At 42.4% G+C, this 24,011-nt stretch overlaps 1 protein-coding gene across 1 annotated transcript in view; it reads left to right on the top strand.

Moving 5' to 3' along the window:
- Nucleotides 1-24,011, top strand: part of LOC139262339 (tumor necrosis factor alpha-induced protein 2-like) — a 59,322-nt gene that overhangs the window by 23,956 nt on the left and 11,355 nt on the right. The window contains exons 8-12 of the mRNA XM_070877521.1: nucleotides 4,079-4,177; nucleotides 5,116-5,242; nucleotides 6,182-6,304; nucleotides 8,382-8,537; nucleotides 20,149-20,270. Of these exons, the coding sequence (XP_070733622.1) occupies nucleotides 4,079-4,177; nucleotides 5,116-5,242; nucleotides 6,182-6,304; nucleotides 8,382-8,537; nucleotides 20,149-20,270 (627 nt within the window). The remainder of the gene's footprint in view (nucleotides 1-4,078; nucleotides 4,178-5,115; nucleotides 5,243-6,181; nucleotides 6,305-8,381; nucleotides 8,538-20,148; nucleotides 20,271-24,011) is intronic.

Raw genomic sequence — 24,011 nt, 5'->3', positions numbered from 1 at the left:
CTCCTCCCCCCTCTCTCTCTCTCCCCCTCCCCCCCCTCTCTCTCCCCTCCCCCCCCCTTCTCTCTCTCTCCCTCCCTCTCTCTCTCTCTCCCTCCCTCTCTCTCTCTCTCTCTCCCCCTCCCGCTCAGCGGCACGAACGGCTGCAGAATTCTCCCTGGCTGAAGCACTTTCACACAGGTAGGAAGATGGTTTATTTAATCTTTTCTTTGCTTATAAATGTTTATTCAGGTTGGATTTATTTGTATAATATTTGTAGAAGTATAAATAAGGATTGATTGTCGAATTTAATGAGTTCTCTTCCGCCCCCCTCCCCCCCACCTCGTTCTGGACGCCTAATTTGTAACCTGCGCCTGGTTTTTAATGTGTAGAACAGGTTTTTTCAGTTCTACAAAAATCTTCACTGGCTCCATTCTACTTTAGTTTGGAGTACATTTTCACTGTGGAAACTTTCAAATCAGGCGTCAGTGGCCGGACACGCCCCCTTCTGAAGAAAAAATTCTGTTCTAAACTAGAACTGTTCTACCTGACTAGAACTGCAGAAAAAAAAATGTGGAGAATTGCGATTTCTAAAATAGTCCGTTCTCCACCAGTTACTCCTAAAAATCAGGCGCGAATCATGTGGAAACTCGGGCCCATGGATTCATCCAGGCCGCAAAAGTTACAGGCGGCCTATGAGTCCATGAAACAACTTAAAAATCTATTTGACGGAACTGCTCAACACATTTAATCAATTACTTGTTTCAAGTTTGTGATTAAATAAAATGCTAGAATTATACAGCACATAAGGAGTCTAATTTGCCTGTTAAAGGAGGTATCCATTTAGTCCCACTAAAAAAGAAATAAGTATTTTATTTTTATTTTTCTAATTTAACCCAGCTATGGGTCGTGTGAGGGAAACTGTTGGGATGAGAACTTTTCCCTTAGCTTCCTAAAATAGAAAACACGTGTTTTCGGGAAACTGTGATGGCAATGATAATGATTAGTTTCAGCTGCAAAGCTATAATTTTCTAAGAATTGTGATAAATTCAAAGCACATACCCATCTTCAGAACTTTTCATTGTGTTACATCAAAACTGTTGCTGGAACGTATGAAGATTTCAGTCAACAGGAAGGAGATAATTTTTTCATTATTGAAGGGGGTGTAACCTGCCACCCACGCCAATTCTGGCCACTTAGGCAGGTTTGGCCAGCTGAGAGTTACTCCAGTTCTGCTTGGGCCAGAATATGTGCCCTCTGCAGAAAAACCTTCTGGAGAGTTAAAGAAATCGGCGCAGCTAAGGAAATCGGTTCAGGTAAGTGCAGCAGATGCCCGGACAGCAGCAGCAGGAAAGGTAAGAGAGAAGGGGAGAGAGAGGTGGTGGGGGGAGAGAAGTGGGGGGAAGCCTTTCGGATGTAATTAGGTGCGGGGACCGGGAGGGAGGAAGCCATTCGGCCTGGGATAGGGGTGGGGGGAGCGGACCAGGAGGCCATTCGACCTAGGATAGGGGCGGGGGAGCAGACCGGGAGGCCACTCTGCCTGGGCTAGAGGTGGGGGAGCGGACCGTGTGGCCACTCAGCCTTGTCTAGGGGCAGGGGAGCGGACCAAGAAGGCACTCGGGACCAGAGTCGGGCGGGGGAACGGACCGGCAAGCACTTCGGCCAGGGCTAGGGGTGGGGGAGCAGGACCGGCAAGGCACTCGGGGCTGGGGAAGAGGGGCGGGGGGAGAGCTGGAGCTGGACTGGCACCGGCCAGGGGCTCGGGGTGGGCTAGGCAAGCAGACTGGCAAACCCTTCGGCCAGGGCGGGGGTAGCGGGACTGGCTTTAATAATTGGAGGTAAGTTGCTGCAATATATTTTAATGTGTTTTTAAGTTGCTGCAATGTGTTTTAATGTGTTTTTAAATTGATGCAATATGTTTTAATGTGTTGGGAGCTGGCAGTATGTTTCACTTTGCTGCCTCAGCTCGCATTGTGTCCCTGGTTACCGTGGCAACCCGATCTTTTTGACGCAGATCAAGGCTCCACCCCTAAACCAAAGGACAGGTTAGGCCACGGCAAAATGAAGAACTCCAAGGGAGAAACTTAGAACTTTTTTTTTTGGAGTAATTGGGCCCCCAAAAAATGAGCGTAACTCTTCAAGTACGCCAAAAAAAAGCTTTGGGGAAAATTGAGCCCAATAATCTGCCTAAGAATTAATTTTAATCTGGATTGTAACAATATTTTGCCATTTGCTGGAGTTCAATCCTTCAGTTCTTAGCACTGAAGCTTCAAGGTTTGGTAACTAAATCTAATTGAAGGTGTCATGTATTCAACTGTCATTGTAATCCATATATAAACTGACCTAAGTTGTACACCGTGAGAACACTGTCCACTAGGTGGTGAACTTGTGGGAGACACTCCTAACCTGGACTTTCAGGTATAAAAGAGGAAGCTCCAACCATCTTCTGCACTTCAGTGCTGGAATAAAGGTGACTGGTCACAGAGTGACCTTCTCTCTCATATGGGCCTCGTGTGCATTTGTACTGTATAGTAAGGACATATCAGAAGGGAAGGGTTAAGAGGTGAATGCCCGCAGGTCCAAGTTACAGCAAATGGAAAATCAAGTTCATAAGTGTTGGGAAACAGACATGGTGGTTGGTAGGGACTGATAGCCCGGTTACTGGAGCGGCCACACCAGGTGCACCGTGCAGATCGGCTGCGAGTCTCTGCCCTGATAAATTGGTTAAAGTTGCGCCTGTTTCGCACCTGGAAAACGGGTGCAACGTTGTTGAATTCAGATCCCAAGGAGTTTCACAGTTTGAAATCCCTGGGAAACAATACATTGGAACAGAAGACTGAAGCAAATCTCAATTTCAATAAAGTAAAGGTGAAAAAAGGAGGATTAACATGTAGGATAGTGTATTTGGAGCATAGGAGAAAGAAAGTGGTACATTCAGAGAAATAATAACTGCAGTAATAGGAACATTGGAACAGGTATAGGCCATTCAGCCCCTTAATCAGAACTTAATCTGTAGTCCATTTGTCCTCTTCTCCATATCCCTTTTTACCCTTACCTAACACAAATCCATTGATCTCAGTCTTGAAAATTTTAAGTGACTCAGCATCCATAGCCTTTTGGGGAGAGAGCTCCAGATTTCCACTATCCTTTGTGTAAAAATGTGCATCCTGATTTCACCCCTAAATGGTTTTGCTTTAATTTTAAGTTTATGTCCCCTTGATCTTTATTCTCCCATCAAAAGAATTTGCGCTAGAATTTCAAAAAAAATCCGCCAGCGCCAGATTGCCGCCTAAAATACCGCTAAGATTTAAAAATTAACGCGGGCGAAACATTCCACAAAAAAAGGAAATAATTCCACCCAGCGAAAAGAAATGGACCTTATACCCCGATTCTCAGTGGAAAATCTTGGGCCGATTGGGCGGTTCTTAACAAAATGGGCGCTAATTACTAAAATTTAGACCGAAGCTGCTTAGAGTGGGGGAAACAGTAAAAATATTCTTTTCAAAAAACATAAAATAAAAAATCAGAAAACATTCTCAGGGCCCTTTTCAACTTAATCACTGTAAAAGAATTTTAAAATAATTATTAAAAATCCATTAACTTACCTTTTTTTGCAGGGCTACTTACCTACCGCGCAGCTCCCGCTGCTTCTCATGGGCATTTTTTTTCCCTTACCTAAGGGTCACCGTTGAGTTAAAACTCGGTTTCTGGATGGTGCGTGCCTGTGGGCCGTTCCCCAGCGGTATTTCGAAACCACCGGCGGAACTCTTTATAGAAATTTTCGGCAACATAGTTTTCGCTCAAACCGACCAAAACCGGCAAGAAACCGGGAAGAGATGCAGTGTAAATTCTAACCCATAGTTTATCTGTATCAACCCTATCAAATCCTTTTAACATTTTAACTCCTCAGTCAGATCACCCCTCAATTTTCTATACTCAGTGGTATTGACAAATAGAGAAAGCCAAGAAGGATGGACCTTGGTCAATTAAGATTATCCCAATAGAAATACTATTGAACTTCATATAGTGCTACAAATATGTCCATATTTTGTTTACAATTTTTGTGGGATTATAATAAGGATTAAAATATAATGTTTTACAGCTTCCAGAGATCAGCAGAGAATTTTGAAAAAAAAAATTTGAACCAAGAAAATTTCATTTCCATTATAATCTCAATTGCCAACAGCTGTGACTCTATCAGGTAAGTGCGTTAAGCTGAATGGCATAACATCTGCCACATTAAAAACCTGAGCAGCATCGTACAAAACCAGACATAAACCATGCTGTATAGTTACGTGAAGACAGAGAAGGCTAAGAATGCAACAAAATAATGCAAAACATTTATGTTTGGACAATACGTAGTTAAGGGAGTTAAATGCGAGTTATATAAGAATCTCTTTGTAACCATAATACAGACTATACTTAAGAGGTATAGCTGACACAAGGGGACAGAAATCAGTCCTCATTGTACTCGTTATCAGGGTGAAGTCGGGGGTAAAAATCACCAATTTCATTAGGCTATACCTAGCGCCCCAAGGACACTTGAAATATATCCAATGCTAAAAAGTGTTTTCTTATATTCACTTACCTTCCTGTAGACCAGGAGGGCTGCAGTTCCACAGCACTGCTGAGGGCTACTGCTGGCCCACAATTATTCCTCCTCCCTTTCTCCCCACCCCATCTTCCCAGACTTGCCTGAGGGCTGCTACCAGCAAGGCAGCAGGCCCAAATTTCATTCCCGATTTCAGGGGAGCTGCCTCTAGAGGCATGACAGATGCCAGCAGCTCACCTATATATTAAAATGAAGCCCTATTTCAGGTGAACATTGAGCCTCTGGCTTTTGCCGTGCACGTGTAGCATGCGGCTATTTTCAGCCCGGAAATGGGACAAAACCAATTTCTACCTGAAGCTATCAGAGGTTTCAGCTACATTTTTATATGAATTGGATATAAAATAATTCCACAATGGATATGAAAATCAGGAGAGATAAATAACGGAGGGCTAATTCGATATCACCTGTTTTACACTATCGCCGAAAGTCACAATTACCCTCAATAAGTTTATCTTTGCAAGTCTCCTCTCAAAGCACTGTTGGGTTTAAACATGTGAGCTTTATTAATTTTTTAATTCTGTTTTCAGGAATTATATTAAAACAAATGAGAGTATCACAAATGCTGTGATAAAAGAGCGTGTACTTTCAATTCTGAATGAAATGGAAAAGAAGAGAAAATACATTTTGTTAAAGGCCTTGTTTTGTAAATTAAAGGTATGGTGAGAACGAATCAAACAGACATCCTAAAAATTGTTTCTGAAGGATGGTAGCAATTGCTTAGTACTAAATTGAGAAATGTTGAATAGCTTTTTTCATCTTCTTTAGTATATGATGCATAAACACAATGGGGGAATTTAAATTTTTTGATTGGCCGAGGGTGGTGGGAGGCCCGGTAGCGCGTGCGAAACCCGCATGCTGTGGAGTTTTAAGCACAGCGTGCGTCTATCTTCACGGACAAGTTCCCTGTCCGGAAATCAGCCTGTCCGGATTGACAGGCTTGGCGGCCAGTCGAGCAGGGACTGCTGAAAAAGAGGCCGCAGGACCAGTTAGGTCTGAGCCCCAACTCTGGGGGGCGGGCCTAATCTGGGGGGGGGGGATCTGTCCGATTCCTGGCTCGGGGGTAGGACGGGGGAAACCGATCCCGGGAAGGGTGTCGATACTGGGTGGGGTGGGGGTCTGATGGTGCGGGAGCTTGGGGGGGGGGGTGGGGGGGCTGCGGCTGGGAGGAAGCACTCCTGCTCCTCCTGGCCCACAAGGAGTGCTCCCCAAGGCTGCTCTCACCTTGCTGCAGCTGCCGGGTTCCCCGAGTCCTGGGAAACTCAGCCGGCCAAAGTTAAGCATGCTCCCATTTCTTCGCCATTTAACCACCTCCTCCACACCCAAACCCACCCACTCCCCCATTTTAAAATTCTCCCCTTAAGTACCCTGCACTCAATCCCTGTCGTATTCTGCTTTTTTTACTGAGCTATTTTTTTAAAAGATTATTTAATTCCTATTGCTTTTGAAAATGTGAAAAACTGCATTAGAAAAGCTTCTGTAAAAATTTGGAAATATTTGGTTAAACAGATTTTGGTCAGATTTTGAAAGAAACAGTTATTTTGCACTTAAATAATTTGAGTCATCATAAATTGAATCCTTTACATTATCCCTCAGCCTCACTGTAAAAAGCTGGTGACAGAAAAATGGCTTGCGTGCCCCAAGTCTATTGATAAAATATTTGAAATAACAGAAGAGCATCTCACAAAATTAAAGAAATTGAAAGCACCACAGTATCAGGTACGTAACAGACAACAGAATTGTTCATATGAGAGGAAACACATTATGATAACAAACATTTTCAAATCCACAGTACAGGTTGAACCTCTCTTATCCGCAACTCCCTTATCCGGAACCACCTCTCGTTCGGAATCATTCCCGGCCACCGGGTGGCGCACGCGCACATCGCGGCCAGTCAAAATCCTCAAAAAATATCAATGAAAAAAAAACTTGCCCATATACACTTACAGACCCACAATAAATTTACCCCAAATCGTCTCAAAATATGAATGTAAAATAAATTTACCCAACTTTGGAGCCAATACCTCGGGGCCCGCCGACACTTTGGGGCCCAACAGCCCACCAATGCCTCGAGGCCCACCGACACCTCGGGGCCCGACAGCCCGCCAACACTTCAGGGCCCGCCAACACTTCGGGACCCGCCAACACATCGGGGACCGACGGCTCGTCGACACCACAGTGACTGACTGACTGTCTGACTGGCAGTCGTTCAAGCCAAATGGCGCACACACACACTGAAAACACATGACCTTCCCTTATCCGGAAATATCCCTCATTCGGAACAGGCCAGGTCCTGAGGGTTCCGGATAAGGGAGGCTCAAGCTGTATTAGCACTGAAGGTGATAATCAACATCTGTGCCACTTTCTGCTAACTGCTTTTAAGAGAATGTTCATGTACTGCTGATAGGTCAATATTTAAATGCCTCATATGGAGTGGCACTGATCCATACGAGGTCCCAATATCGTTCCATGTTCTCTTAACCATCCTCAGTCAGACTGGCAGACAGGCAACATTTTTGGCCTTAGTGTTCTTGGGCTGGGCAAGGAACAACAGTCAGGCCGAACCCCTGCTCGTAATCACTGTCCAGTGACCCCTGCATCTTTGCTGCAGTGATGCATGTGTGAGTGTTGAATCAGGACAGAATCAAGTGTGGTTGTAAAAGCTCACAGTCAATATTGCTACTCTCGTGGGGGACATATGGGCCCAAATTTCCCCATGAGTTGTACTGTTTTTTTTGGTGTAACTTGATTTTCCTGGTGTATCTTTTTAGTTGCAAATATGGCCATTTAATTTGCGCCAGTGTAAGTGAGTTAGTTAGGTTTTTTGTTATGTCAGTTTTTTTTTCAAAAGAGGGTGTTCCCAGTCACATACACCATTTATGCCAATTTGGCCAGAAAAAAGTTGTACTAAACTAACTTAGGGCAGCATATGTGTTCACTTTTGTTCGCACAGAAAGACCTTACTTACAGTTAAGGAATCGGCGCAAGTAACTACATTTAAAGCATCACCAAGCACCAAACAAAGCACAAAAAGTAATAAGCAATTAATTAACAAATAAAATAGAAGGAACTCTGCCCCTAAAGCACCAAAGTAATAAGCAATCAATAAGTAAAAAATAAAAAAATAGAAGGAACCCTGCACTTAAAGCACCAAAATCAATCAGTAAATAACAAATAAAAAATAGAAGTGCTACCTTAGGGAACGCAGTGGACCGCCAATGAGAGAGCCCATTCAGCCAGGGCTAGGGACGGTGTGCTTCGGCCCCTCCCACACAGCCTGCAGCGCGCGTTTGCAGTAACAGCCTGCCAGGAGCTACTGCACATGCGCACAGACTCTAGCGCGCATGTGCAAAGGTCCGCCCCCCTCTCTTTGTTCTGCACCACGCCAGCTCCACAGAAGGCCCGAGAATCGGCCATGATCACAAGTATTTTTTTTGTCGCTGCTTCTGATCTAAAATGTCAGCGGGGTGCTTGGAGGTGCACCGAAAAAAAACGGAGGGCCAAATTTGGGCCCAATAAGAGCAATTGCAGTCTGTGGTATGTGCCCAGTATAAACTGCAGCTGTCAGAAGAGAAGTAACAGCAGGAAACTGAAGGGGAAAAAAACTCAACTTCTAAGAAAAACACTTTCATAAATATTTTACATGGATCAGAAAATACTCTGTTGTTTAAAAGGTATTTCTTAGAAAAATAATTCTTTCATGCCCGAATATAATTATTTTTGCTTTTAGATAGGAAAAGAATGCCCTGTATGCACACCTGACTATAATTTTGCTTTTTGTTACTCTTTTAAACAGGATCTATTGAAGGAAATCCATACGCAGCTCATTACAGAATATATCCTAAGAATTATAAAAAAAAGGCTGAGTTGCAAAACAGAAAATCAGCAGAAACAAGTGGCAGACCAGATAGAGAATGAAGCTGACCAGTTATGGAAACTATTCACTTTCTATGTAAGTAAACCAAATATTATCCAATAATATAGTTCTGAAAATGATAACTGCGGTGGTGATAATTAGACGTTGGCATTCAGATTAATTTAGACATCCCAGATTTCATATGGTTTAAGCTCATCTTGTCTATGAGACCCAACTCCTGTGCCATCGATCCCTTTGCCACGGAACTTCTTAGTACAAACCTCTTATTTGCTCCTATCATCATAGAATCATTGAATGGTTACAGCATGGAAGAAGGCCATTTGGCCTATCGAGCCTCTATTGGCTCTCTGCAAGAGCACCTCAACTAGTCCAACTCCCCTGTCCTTTCCCCATTGCCCTGCAAATTATCTTCTTTCAGATACTTAACCTACTCCATTTTGAAAGCTGTGATTGAGTCTGCCTCCATCACCTTTTCAGGCAATGATTTCCAGATCCTAACCACTCGCTGCATAAAGTTTTTTTCTTTTATCGCCTTTGGTTCTTTTGATTCTGAGGGCCGATAAATCCCCAGGGCCTAATAGTCTACATCCCGGAGTACTTAAGTAATTGGCACTAGAAATAGTGGATGCATTGGTGGACATTTTCCAACATTCTATGGACTCTGGTTCAGTTCCTATGGATTGGAGGGTAGCTAATGTAACCCCACATTTTAAAAAAGGAGGGAGAGAGAAAACAGGGAATTATAGACCAGTTAGCCTGACATCAGTGGTGGGGAAAATGCTGGGATCAATTATTAAAGATGTAATAGCAGTGCATTTGGAAAGCAGTGACAGGATCAGTCCAAGTCAGCATGGATTTATGAAAGGGAACTCATGCTTGATAAATCTTCTAGAGTTTTTGAGGATGTAACTAGTAGAGTGGATAAGAATAAACCAGTGGATGTGGTGTGTTTGGACTTTCAAAAGGCTTTTAACAAGGTCCCACACAAGAGATTAGTGTGCAAAATTAAGGCACATGGTATTGGGGGTAATGTATTGATGTGGATAGAGAACTGGTTGGCAGACAGGAAGCAAAGAGTGGGAATAAACGGGTCCTTTTCAGAATGGCAGGCAGTGACTAGTGGGGTGCCGCAAGGTTCAGTGCTGGGACCCCAGCTATTTACAATATACATTAATGATTTCGACGAAGGAATTGTTAACCTGTGGAATTCCCTACCACAGAGAGTTGTTGATGCCAGTTCATTGGATATATTCAAGAGGGAGTTAGATATGGCCCTTACGGCTAAAGGGATCAAGGGGTATGGAGAGAAAGCAGGAAAGGGGTACTGAGGGAATGATCAGCCATGATCTTATCAAATGGTGGTACATGCTCGAAGGGCCGAATGGCCTACTCCTGCACCTATTTTCTATGTTTCTATGTTTCTATGTAATATCTCCAAGTTTGCAGATGACACTAAGCTGGGTGGCAGTGTGAGCTGCGAGGAGAATGCTCGGAGGCTGCAGGGGTACTTGGACAGGTTAGGTGAATGGGCAAATGCATGGCAGATGCAGTATAACATGGATAAGTGTGAGATTATCCACTTTGGTGGCAAAAACAGGAAAGCAGATTATTATCTGAATCGTGGCAGATTAGGAAAAGGGGAGGTGCAACGAGATCTGGGTATCATGGTACATCAGTCATTGAATGATGGCATGCAGGTACAACAGGCAGTAAAGAAAGCAAATGGCATGCTGGCCTTCATAGCGAGAGGATTTGAGTATAGGAGCAGGGAGGTCTTACTGCAGTTGTACAGAGTCTTGGTGAGACCACACCTTGAGTATTGTGTGCAGTTTTGGTCTCCTAATCTGAGGAAGGACATTCTTGCTATTGAGGGAGTGCAGCGAAGGTTCACCAGACTGATTCCTGGAATGGCAGGACTGACATATGAAGAAAGACTGGATCGACTAGGCTTATATTCACTGGAATTTAGAAGAGTGAGTTGGGATCTCATAGAAACATATAACATTCTGACGGGATTGGACAGGTTGGATGCAGGAAGAATGTTCCCGATGTTGGGGAAGTCTAGAAGCAGGGGTCACAGTCTAAGGATAAGGGATAGCCATTTAGGACCGAGATGAGGAGAAACTTCTTCACTCAGAAAATTGTGAACCTGTGGAATTCCCTACCACAGAAAGTTGTTGAGGACAGTTCATTAGATATATTCAAAAGGGAGTTAGATGTGGCCCTATGGCTAAAGGGATCAAGGGGTATGGAGAGAAAGCAGGAATGGGGTACTGAAGTTGAATGATCAGCCATGATCATATTGAATGGTGGTGCAGGCTCAAAGGGCCGAACGGCTTATTCCTGCACCTACTTTCTATGTTTCTATGTTTCTATGTTTTGCCAATCACCTTAAATCTGTGTCCTTTGGTTCTCGACCTCTCTCCCAATGGGAACAGTTTCTCTCTATTTACTCTTTCCAGACCGTGCATGATTTTCAACACCTCCGTCAAATCTCCTCTCAATCTTCTCTGCTCTAAGGAGAACAACTCCAACTTCTCCAGTCTATCCACGTAACTGAAGTCCCTCTTCCCTGGAATCATTCTCGTAAATCTTTTCTGCACCCTCTCTAAGGCCTTCACACCCTTCCTAAGTTCTTCCTCATTCTTTCTACCAAAATGTATCACTTTGCATTTTTCTGCAATGGCATCTTGAAGTCTATCATTATCCTCCTTACTGTTCACTATACTTTTAAGTTTTGCGTCATCTGCAAATTTTGAAATTGTGCCCTGTACACCCAAGTCCAAGTTATTAATATATATCACCACTACTCTCTGTTTCCTGTCACTGAGCCAATTCCGTATCTATACTGCCACTGTTCCTTTTATTCCATGGGCTTCAACTTTGCTGCAAGCCTATTATGTGGTACTTTGTCATATGTCTTTTGGATATGCATGTACACCACATCAACCTGCATTGCCCTCATCAAACCTCTCTGTTACCTCATCAAAAAACTCAATCAAGTTGGTTAAGCATGATTTGCCTTTCACAAATTTGTACTGCCTTTCTTTAGTTAACCCACACTTGTCCAAGTGACAGGGCACAACGGACATGATTTTTGCAGCGCGACAGTTGCAGGAAAAATGCAGGGAATAGCGCCAGCCCTTATAGGTGGCCTTCTTCGACCTTACAAAGGCCTTTGACACTGTCAACCGCAAGGTTCTATGGAATGTCCTCCTCCGTTTCGGGTGCCCCCAAAAGTTCGTCACCATTCTCTGCCTGCTCCACGACGACATGCAGGCCATGATCCTTACCAACAGATCCATCACAGACCCAATCCATGTCCGGACTGGGGTCAAACAGGGCTGCGTCATCACCCCAACCCTCTTCTCAATCTTCCTCGCTACCATGCTCCACCTCACAGTCAACAAGCTGGAGTGGAACTAAACTACAGAACCAGTGGGAACGTGTTCAACCTTCGCCGTCTCCAGGCCAGGTCCAAGTCCACCCTAACCTCTGTCGTCGAGCTACAGTACGCGGACGATGCCTGCGTCTGCGCACATACAAAGGCTGAACTCCAGGACATAGTCAACGTATTTACTGAGATATACAAAAACATGGGCCTTACACTAAACATCCATAAGATAAAGGTCCTCCACCAGCCTGTCCTCGCCGCACAGCACTGCCCCCCAGTCATCAAGATCCACGACGCGGCCCTGGACAACGTGGACCATTTCCCATACCTTGGGAGCCTCTTATCAACAAGAGCAGACATTGACGACGAGATTCAACACCGCCTCCAGTGCGCTAGTGCAGCCTTCAGCCGCCTGAGGAAAAGAATGTTTGAAGATCAGGCCCTCAAAACTGCCACCAAGCTCATGGTCTACAGAGCTGTAGTAATACCTGCCCTTTTGTATGGCTCAGAGACATGGACCATGTACAGTAGACACTTCAAGTCGCTGGAGAAATACCACCAACAATGTCTCCACAAGATCCTACAAATCCCCTGGGAGGACAGACGCATCAACATTAGCATCCTCGACCAGGCCAACATCCCCAGCATTGAAGCATTGACCACACTTGATCAGCTCCGCTGGGCAGGCAACATTGTTCACATACCAGACATGAGAACCCAAAGCAAGCACTCTACTCGGAACACCTTCACGGCAAACGAGCCAAAGATGGGCAGAGGAAACGTTACAAGGATACCCTCAAAGCCTCCCTGATAAAGTGCAACATCCCCACTGACATCTGGAAGTCCCTGGCCAAAGACCACCCTAAGTAGAGAAAGTGCATCCGGGAGAGCGCTGAGCGCCTCGAGTCTCATTGCCAAGAGCATGCAGAAATCAAGCGCAGGCAGCGGAAAGAGCGTGCGGAAAATCTGTCCCACCCACCCTTTCCCTCAATACTTATCTGTCCCACCTGTGACAGAGACTGTGGTTCTCGTATTGGACTGTTTAGCCACCTAAGCACTCATTTTAAGAGTTGAAGCAAGTCTTCCTTGATTCCGAGGGACTGCCTATGATGATGATGATAATTTTGTCCCTGATTATTGTTTTTAAAAGCTTCCCCACTACCGAGGTTAAACCTACTGGCCTATAGTTGCTGGGTTTATCTTTACACCCTTTTTGAACAATGGTGTAACATTTGCAATTCTCCAGTTCTCTGGCATCACCCCCGTTTCTAAGGAGGATTGGGAGATTATGGCCAGTACCTTCCCGATTTCCTCCTTAACCTCCCTCAGCATCCTAGGATGGTTCCTTCTTCTTGGCGTACCATTCTTCTTCCCTTCAAAGCCACTGTTATCTACCCCTCTACAAAATACCCACCTTGACCCTTCCATCTTCACCAATTAATGCCCCATCTCCAATCTCCGTTTCTTCTCTGAGGCCCTTAAAGAATCATCAACTCCAAATTCCATGCCCACTTCTCTCTTAACACCCTGTTTGAATCCCTCCAAGTCCATTTCCACTTATGTCTCAACACAAAAAAAAACAAAGTCCCAAATGACATACTGTGTGACTGTGGTTTTATCTCTCCTCATTCTCTCCGCCGCATTTGACATGGTTGGCTGTGCCATTTTTCTCCAATGCCTCTCCTCCATTGCCCAGTTGAGTGGGACTGCCATTGCTTGGTATCTATCCATTCATAGCCAGAACATCTCCAGCAATACCTTCTCTTCCCTCCCCTACATTGTCATATCTCAAATCCCCAAAGGATGTATCCTTGGCCCTCTCCTTGTCCTCATCTGTATACTGTCCCTTGGCAACATCACCCATAGACACAGGGTCAGCATCTACATGAATGCAAAATGTGCCCAGCTGGTTTTCTCTACCACCTCTCCTGATCCCCTTGACTGCCTCTGTGCTGTTAGACTGCTTGTCCAATATCCAGTGTTGGATTACTCTTAACTTCCTCCAACTCCATCTGCCACAAACTTTGCTCTTTTGCCATTAATCCCATCCCCCTGAGCTGAGTAACAGAGACACCTCCCTGGACTTCCAGAAAACTGGAGTCTACAGTTACATCCGGACAAGTAGAGCCACTAGAATACATAAAAACTGAACAGTCTGACAGATCATATGTACACATCAACCCAAAAGGAGTCAGAATGGAGCAGGCTTGATGTGCCTATGGCCTTTTCTTGCTCTGGATTTTCCTATGTTGTGATGCTCAGTGCGTTTACCCAATGAGCGATTGGGAAAGCCAATCTTTGCCATTTGAAAACATCTTAGTATACTATCAAAATCTTTGATTGAACAAAATAATTCTAGTGTCACATTATTGTATTACTCATATCCTCAATTCAGGCATTGCAAATTATAATGTTAGTGTCCACATTTCTCACAAAAATTCAGTAAATGCTGTAATTTACAGTGAATATCAGTAAGATCACAAGCCACCTTATGACATGTTTCAGTGCTGGTTTTCAAATGTTCTGAGCGAGTATGCTCCGATACCAATAATATGATAGAATTTCAAATTAAATTTGAGAGTGATGTGGTTAAGTCCGAAACTAGTGTCTTAAATTTAAACAAAGCCAATTCTGGAGATATGAGGGGCAAATTGGCTGTGGTAGATTGGGAAATTAGATTAAAAGATGTGATGGCAGATAAGCAATGGTAAACATTTAAAGAAATACTTCATAATTCTCAATGAATATACATTCCCAAGGAATAAAAACTGCACTGGAAAAGTGGTACAACAATGGCTAACTAGAGAAGTTAGACATAGTGTTAGATTAAAAGAAGAGGCTTACAATGTTGTCAAAATGAGTAGTAAGCCTGAGGAGTGCAGGGTTTTTGAAATCAGCAAAGTATGATCAAGAAGTCTTGCTACAGCTATACAAGGTATTGGTGAGGCCATACCTGGAATACTGCGTGCAGTTTTGGTTTCCATATTTACGAAAGGATATACTTGCTTTGGAGGCAGCTCAGAGAAGGTTCACTAGGTTGATTCTGGGGATGAGGGGGTTGACATGAGGAAAGGTTGAGTAAGTTGGGCCTCTGCTCATTGGAATTCAGAAGAATGAGAGGTGATCTTATAAAAACGTATAAGATTATGAGGGGGGCTTGACAAGGTGGATGCAGAGAGGATGTTTTCACTGATGGGGGAGACTAGAACTAGAGGCTATGATCTTAGAATAAGGGGCTGCCCATTAAAACAGAGATGAGGAGAAATTTCTTCTCTCAGAGGTTGTAAATCTGTGGAATTCGCTGCCTCAAAGAGCTGTGGAAGCTGGGACATTGAATAAATTTAAGACAGAAATAGACAGTTTCTTAAACGATAAGGTGATAAGGGGTTATGGGGAGCGGGCGGGGAAGTGGAGCTGAGTCCATGATCAGATCAGCCATGATTTTATGATTGGCGGAGCAGGCTCAAGGGGCCGTATGACCCACTCCTGTTCCTATTTCTTATGTTCTTATAAAGAGCGAGAAGATAGAATATGAGAGTAAACTAGCAAGAGACATAAAAACAGACTGACAGAGATTTTACAAGTATATAAAAAGGAAAAGTTTAGCAAAAGTAAATGTGGGTCCCTTGGAGGCAGAGACAGGAGAAATTATAATGGGGAATAAGGAAATGGCAGAGACATTAAACAAATATTTTGTGTCTGTCTTCACAGTAGAACGCAGCAAAGAACATACCAGAAATTATGGGGAACCAAGGGTCTAATGAGAGTGAGGAACTTAAAGTAATTAATATTAGTAAAGAAAAAATACGGGAAAAATTAATGCAACTAAAAGCCGACATATCCCCTGGACCTGATGGCCTACACTCTAGTGTTTTAAAAAATGTGACTGCAGAGATATTGGAAGCATTGGTTTAGATCTTCCAAAATTTCCTAGATTCTAGAATTGTCCTGGTGGATTGGAAGGTAGCAAATGTAATCCTGATGTTCAAGAAAGGAGGGAGAGAGAAAAAAGGGAATTATATGCCAATTAGCCTGACATCAGTTGCAGGAAAATGCTAGAATTTATTATTAAGGACATGGTAACAGGGCAGTTAGAAAATCATTATATGATTAAGCAGAGCCAACATGGTTTTATGAAATGGAAATCGTGTTTGACAAACCTGTTAGAGAATTTTGAGGTTGTAACTAGAAGGGTAGATAAGGGGAATCAGTGGATGTAGTATATTTGGATTTTCAGAAGGCATCAAGAGGTTGTTACACAAGATTAGGGCTCGTGAGATTGGGGTAATATATTTGCTTGGATTGAGGATTGGTTAACAGATAAAAAACAGAGAAGAGGAATAAATAGCTAATTTTTGAGATGGTAGGGTGTAACTAGTGAAGTGTCGCAAGGATCAGTGTTGGGGCCTCAGCTATTTACAATCTATATCAATAACTTAGATGATAGGACTGAAATGCTGATTCAATGCAGAGTGTAGAACAGCAGAAAACTTAAATGAATAATGTCCAGTATCTTTAAAATTTCATTCAGCGATACTAAAGCTGTTTGGTGAACCAAAAAAAAAGCTGTCAGCGGAAAGGGTTAACTCCTTTGCAAGTTTGTAAGAAGGCAGAGCAAATATTGTCAGACGCATGCAATTGCATCACTTTACGTAATTTTTTTAAAAACCTTTCCTGATAAAAACCTTTTTTTCTCAGTCTTTGTACCTTCAAAACTTCCTTAAAAATAAAAAATCTGTTAAAACAGCAGAAATCATTAGTAAAGCAGACATTATTAGTTTTAAATAAAACATTGTCATCAGGGAAGACAGCATTTTAGATTAAACTCCAATTGTTTCTAAACTGTTTTAGCTTTTTCTTTAAAAATGTTTCCAAAGTTTTGGTCACCACATTACAGGAAGGACATGATTGCACTGGAGAGGGGACAGAGGAGATTTACGAGGATGTTGTCAGGAGTGGAGAATCTTAGCTATGAGGACAGATTGGATAGGCTGGATTTATTTTCCTTGGAACAGAGGAGGCTGAGGGGAGACCTTATTGAGGTGTATAAAATTATGAGCAACCTAGATATAGTGGATGGAAAGTGCCTATTTCCCTTAACAGAGTAGTCATCAACCAGGGGGCATACATTTAAAATAGTTGATAGAAAGTTTAGAGGGGATTTGAGGGGAAATTTCTTCACGCAGAGGGTTGTGGGGGTCTGGAACTCACTGCCTGAAAGGGTGTTAGAGGCAGAAACCCTCACCACAATTAAAAAGTACTTGAATGTGCACCTGAAGTGCCATAACCTGTAGGGTTACGGACCTAGAGTTGGAAAGTAGGATTAGGCTGGCTAGCCTCTTATTGGCCAGCATAGACACGGTGGGGCAAAATGGCCTCCTTCCGTGCTGTAAACTTCTATGATTTTATGATTAAATCCAAGATTTTCCAGTACAACCAAGATGTTTAACAAGCAAAATTACATCATTTGTCAAAATTCCAATTCAAATACTGCCAATTATTTTTTTTTAAATGTGAGAATCTCTTGTACAGAACTAGAAACTTACATAATTTAAAATAACCAGAATTTTACTGTGGTCACAATGTAAGTCAGGTTTTTACAATTTAATAAACATCAGACATTCTACACAAAAGGAAAAAGAGGGTGGAGCTTCCCTCAGCTTACATTCATACAGGCTTTTCTTTAAAAAAAGGGTCACTAAAGAAGATGGTGCTTTTCAAACTTTCAAATTGATTTAAAATGAGACCACGCATTTTTAATTTGAACTATACAAGACAATAGCAATTTTGTTTACTGTAATCCAATTTAAAATTGTGACTTCAAGGCCGAAACGTAACTTTTTTCATAGCTCCATAAATCATTGTCAAAGCAATCAGGGACACTGCCACACTTTAACACATTTCCATACAAACAACATACATCCAGCATTTAGTTTCTTAAGGTTCCATTCACTGAGCAAATCTTGTGTTTTATTTCTCTTGGCAAAAAAGCTAAAACTTCCGTGCCGGTTCCATTTTCTTTTTTTTTTAATTGTCGTCTCAGCAACTTATTCTCTAATTCCAGTTTATTTCCTTCTTTTGCTCAGTTCTCAGATGGGTTAACATGCAGCTTAGATCTTTTCTCCTCGTTATCTCCAAAAACCTCTCTGCACGTTTAGACAGTTCACGACTTTTTCTCGATAATAAACACCATCCATTTTGTGTTAGGCTTCACCTATCCGACACATTCCCTCCCTTTCCCTTCTTTCAGAGAGTAACTCACTCAGCCTAAGCAACGATCACATGCGTTTGACTAAGTTCCCCAGTCCGCCACTAACTGGACCCTTAAAATTCCTAAACACAGTGTATCCCACTTCTGACACCACTAAGATTAGGATCACAGGTCACACACAGATACCCAAAGGGTCTTGGGAGTTATAAGGCATTTTATTAAGGGATGGATAGATTAAATATAGTCAAACACAACACACAAACAGGATAGACATAGTGGACATACGCCTGTGACAAGTAGTTGTTATTAGTCCCAATCGGACAGATGGCTGGTCGCACGAAAAGTTATTATCTTCACCGTCTGCCTTGAAAAGCACTTTAGACATCCTTTTTATTGTCTTTTTAAGGGTGGGCCTGGGGGAATGTAATGGACAGGACCATTTAACCTATAAGGGCTCTTACCAAACCAGGTGCCCAATGGCCTTTCGAGCTCTTTATCTCCACTTTGAGGTGGAAACCTCCCCTTCAATTATTTATCTTCACGCTGTTCAAGTCGCTTTAGCTATTGTACCATGGAATGAATCATTCAATTCTAACGCCAGTCTGAAGAGACTTTTTGGTCTGAAGTTATTTCTTCCAATTCACAATTTCTTACAATATATCCAGGTTTGCTGACGATACAAAGCTAGTTGGGAAAGTAAGCTGGAGGAGGACGCAAAGAGCTTGCACAGATGGCAGATGTAGTGTAATGTGGGGAAGTGTGAAATTACCAAGTTGGTAGGAAGAATGTAAAAGCAGAATAATTTTTAAAAGTGAGAAACTAGTAAATGTTGATATTCAAAGGGATTTAGGGATCTTTCCTTGTACCTGAATCACGGAGATTTAGGTATAGCAAGCAATTGGGAAGACAAATGGTATGTTGGCCTTTATTGCAAGGGGGTTGGAGTATAAGAATAAGGAAGTCTTGCTGCAATTATATAGGGCTTTGGTGAGACCAGACCTGGAGTACCTATGTACAGTTTTAGTCTCCTTACCTTCAGAAGGATATACTTGTCTTAAACAAAGGTTCACTAGACTGATTCTTGGGATGGGGCGATTGTCCTACGAGGTGAGATTGAGTAGAATGGGCCTAAATTCTCTGGGGTTTAGACGAATGCGAGGTGATCTCATTAAAACATATGAATTTCTTAGCGGGCTTGACAGGGTAGATGCTGAGGGGTTGTTTCCCCTGGCTGGAGAGTATAGAACTAGGAGTCATAGTCTCAGGATAAGAGGACTGAGATGAGGAGAAAGTTCTTCACTCAGAGGGCTGTGAATTTTTGGAATTCTCTACCCCAGAGGGCTGTGGATGCTCTGCCGCTGAGTATATTCAAGGCTGAGATCGATAGATGTTTGGGAACTAATAGAATCAAGGGATATGGGGATAGGGAGGGGAAGTGGAGTTGGTGTAGAAGTTCAGCCATGATCTTATTGAATGGCGGAGCAGGCTCAATGGGCCGTATTTCTTATGTTCTTACCCACAATTGCCATGACAGAACTGCTGTTAAGTTCTACAAAAACAAAATACTGCGGATGCTGGAAATCTGAAATAAAAACAGAAAATGCTGGAAATACTAGCAGGTCAGGCAGCATCTGTGGAGAGAAAAACAGAGTTAATGTTTCAGATCAATGACCTGTCGTCTGTTCTGAAAGGTCATCGATCTGAAACGTTAACTCTGTTTTTCTCTCCACTGATGCTGCCTGGCCCGATGAGTATATCCAGCATTTTCTGTTTTTATTGCTATCAAGTTCTATCTGTATTGCAACAAATAGATCAGAGGTTCAGGGTGTGGCAGCGCCTGCAGTAGATGCTAATCTAGCAATACACCATCATTAACAATAACAAACACAAAGGGATGATTTGAACACTATAATTTTATATCAGGGTTCATATGATGGTTATAGATCACTTGAGTGCTGCTGTTGTATTTTATCACATCGCCCAGACACATTGATTACTTTACTGTCCTGAAATCACTCTCATAGTATTACTTTTGTCGTGCATCTAACAGATGGATTGTTTTTGTTTTTCATTTTAACAAGGGATCTGAAGCTACATTTCTAGAGTCTGCGCTCTCGAAAATAGCTGAAATCATCAGGCTCAAAGATGTCAATGCAATTATAATGGAAGTTGCTGCACTTTTTCATGACTTTCCAGATGTTGGGTAAGAATAGTCAGTAATGTATAACCACAAACCTTAAAAATATCAATACATCTGAAGGTGATGTTTAGTAAAGGAAATTAATTCTTGAATATTGAATTGACCATTCCAATAATCCTGTCCTGAATAATAAATATTCAGTAGGATTATATTTTAATTAGCTCAATCAGAAAACATTCATAGTTCAACTAATGAATATGATGTACTAGATTGATTCCTGGGATGAGAGGGTTGTCCTATGGGGAGAGCTTAAGTAAAATGGGTCTATATTCTCTGGGGTTTACAAGAATGAGAGGTGATCTATTGAAATCTATAGAATTCTTCGAGGGCTTGATAGAGTAGATGCTGTGAGTCTTTTTGCCCTGGCTGGAGAGTCTACAACTAGGGGCCATAGTCGCAGGATAAAGGGTCGGCCATTTAGGACTGAGATGAGGAGAAATTTCTTCACTCAGAGGGTTGTGAATCTTTGGAATTCTCTACTCCAGATAACAGTGGATGCTCAGTCGTTAAGTAGCTTCATGAGTTAGATCGATAGATTTTTGGCACTAAGGGAATCAAAGGATATGGGGATAGGGTAGGGAAGTGGAGTTGGTGTAGAAGATCAGCCATGATCTCATTGAATGGCAGAGCAGGCTCAGGGGGCCATATGGCCTACTCTTGCTCCTATTTCTTATGTTCTAAAGAAAGAAAAAATCTTGAATTTATATAGCAACTTTCATGTCCTCGGGACATCCAAAAATGCTTTACAGCCAATGAATTACTTTTTAAGTACAATCACTGTTGTGTTAAGTATTTTGGCAGCAAGATCCCACTAATATTTCCCACATTACAACAGTGACTACACTCCAAAAGTACCTCATTGGCTGTAAAGCGCTCTGAGATGTCCAGTGGTCATGAAAGGCACTATATAAATGCAAGTTTTTCTTTCTTCTAAATTAGATAAATAACCAGTCATTCTGTCTTAGTGGTGCTTTTTGAGGGATGAATGTTGGCCCAGAAATCTGGAGAATGCTCTGTTCTTCTTTATATAATTACATGGGATCTTTTACCTCCATCCGATTTGGCAGACGAAGCCTCAGTTTAATATCTCATTTGAAAGACGGCACCTCTTACAATGCAGCCATCCTTTAGTTCTGCATCAAAGTGACAGCCTATGTTATATGCTCATCCTGGAGTACAGTTTGAACATACACACTTCTGACTCAGAGGCAAGAATCCTAGCCGTGATCCATGCTGAGATTTGGTTGCCTAGTCAGTAGTCCCTTAAAAACAATTGAATTGACTTCTGTTTTAAAAAAAACACAATTCTTGCTTTATTCAGGCAATGTAGTGAAAATCTCTAAAAGTTTTAAAATATTCTTTGCAGTGTTTAGTTTTTAAAGTCTGCATAGATCATTTTGGTAGCGGCAGGGATTGTGAATGCATTGGTTGTAATTTACCAAAATTCCCTGGATTCTGGGGCGGTCCCAGCAGATTGGAAAACGGCAAATGTAACGCCCCTATTTAAAAAAGGAGGCAGACAAAAAGCAGGAAACTATAGACCAGTTAGCCTAACATCTGTGGTTGGGAAAATGTTGGAGTCCATTATTAAATAAGCAGCAGCAGGACATTTGGAAAAGCAAAATTCGGTCAGGCAGAGTCAGCATGGATTTATGAAGGGGAAGTCATGTTTTACAAATTTGCTGGAATTCTTTGAGGATGTAACGAACAGGGTGGATAAAGGGGAACCAGTGGATGTGGTGTATTTGGACTTCCAGAAGGCATTTGACAAGGTGCCACAGAAAAGGTTAATACACAAGATAAAAGTTCACGGGGCTGGGGGTAATATATTAGTGTAAGGGCTAATTTCAAGCCATCACTCGGAGTCCGTTAGCCTTAAAGTAAATGCAGTTTTTATTAATACAAGTCAACAGGGGAGCTGTTCCGTAAAGGAACGCCCAAAGAAGCGGGCAGAGGCATCTTCCTTTATACAATTTCAGATTAAGTTATTACGTAATTACGCAGGTTGTAATTCATACATGATGATTGATACATGGTAAGTCCGGACAGTTGCTTATAGTGTCCATTTCTATTCTATGCTTATCAGTTTCTATGTTATTTCTTTGTACTCTCGGCTCCTAAGGCCCAAGGTTTTTAGTCGTAGAACTGCAATATCATAGGAATGTTCTCACAGTCTGTAAACCAAGCTGTGGAAACCATTTTAAAATCTGTAAGTTCCATTCTAAAACGGCACAATTAAACAGAATTGTAATTTACCTCTTCAATTAGCATGGATAGAGAATTGGCTAACTAACAGAGAACAGAAAGTCGGGATAAATGGTTCATTCTCTGGTTGGCCACCAGTAACTAGTGGGGTGCCACAGGGATAAGTGCTGGGACCCCAACTATTTACAATCTATACTAAAGACTTGGAAGAAGGGACTGAGTGTAACGTAGCCAAGTTTGCTGATGATACAAAGATGGGAGGAAAAACAATGTGTGAGGAGGACACAAAAAATCTGCAGAAGGACATAGACAGGCAAATATTTGGCAGATGGCTTATAATGTTGGAAAGTGTGAGGTCATGCACTTTGGCAGAAAAAAATCAAAGAGCAAGTTATTATTTAAATGGAGAAAGATTGCAAAGTGCTGCAATACAGCGGGACCTGGGGGTACTTGTGCATGAAACACAAAAGGATAGTATGCAGGTACAGCAAGTGATCAGGAAGGCCAATGACATGATTGCCTTTATTGCAAAGGGGATAGAGTATAAAAGCAGGGAAGTCTTGCTACAGCTATACAGGGTATTTGTGAGGCCACACCTGGAATACTGCGTGCAGTTTTGGTTTCCATATTTACGAAAGGATATACTTGCTTTGGAGGCAGTTCAGAGAAGGTTCACTAGGTTGATTCCGGAGATGAGGGGGTTGACTTATGAGGAAAGGTTGCGTAGGTTGGGCCTCTACTTAATGGAATTCAGAAGAACAGGTGAACTTATCAAAACGTATAAGATTATGAGGTGGCTTGACAAGGTGGATGCAGAGAGGATGTTTCCACTGATGGGGGAGACGAGAACTAGAGGGCATGATCTTAGAAAAAGGGGCTGCCCATTTAAAACAGAGATGAGAAGAAATTTCTTCCCTCAGAGGGTTGTAATTCTGTGGAATTCGCTGCCTCAGAGAGCTGTGGAAGCTGGGACATTGAATAAATCTAAGACAGAAAATAGACAGTTTCTTAAACGATAAGGGGATAAGGGGTTATGGGGAGCGGGTGGGGAAGTGGAGCTGAGTCTATGATCAGATCAGCCATGATTTTATTAAATGGCAAAGCAGGCTCGAAGGGCCGTATAGAAACATAGAAACATAGAAAATAGGTGCAGGAGTAGGCCATTCGGCCCTTCTAGCCTGCACCGCCATTCAATGAGTTCATGGCTGAACATGCAACTTCAGTACCCCATTCCTGCTTTCTCGCCATACCCCTTGATCCCCCTAGTAGAAAGGACTTCATCTAACTCCTTTTTGAATATATTTAGTGAATTGGCCTCAACAACTTTCTGTGGTAGAGAATTCCACAGGTTCACCACTCTCTGGGTGAAGAAGTTTCTCCTCATCTCGATCCTAAATGGCTTACCCCTTATCCTTAGACTGTGACCCCTGGTTCTGGACTTCCCCAACATTGGGAACATTCTTCCTGCATCTAACCTGTCTGAATCCATCAGAATTTTAAACGTTTCTATGACGTCCTCTCTCATTCTTCTGAACTCCA

The sequence above is a fragment of the Pristiophorus japonicus genome, chromosome 4, assembly GCF_044704955.1.
Source record: "Pristiophorus japonicus isolate sPriJap1 chromosome 4, sPriJap1.hap1, whole genome shotgun sequence".
Taxonomy (NCBI): domain Eukaryota; kingdom Metazoa; phylum Chordata; class Chondrichthyes; family Pristiophoridae; genus Pristiophorus; species Pristiophorus japonicus.
The sequence above is the reverse complement of the archived record's forward strand: the minus strand, read 5'-3'. Positions and strand labels throughout refer to the sequence as shown.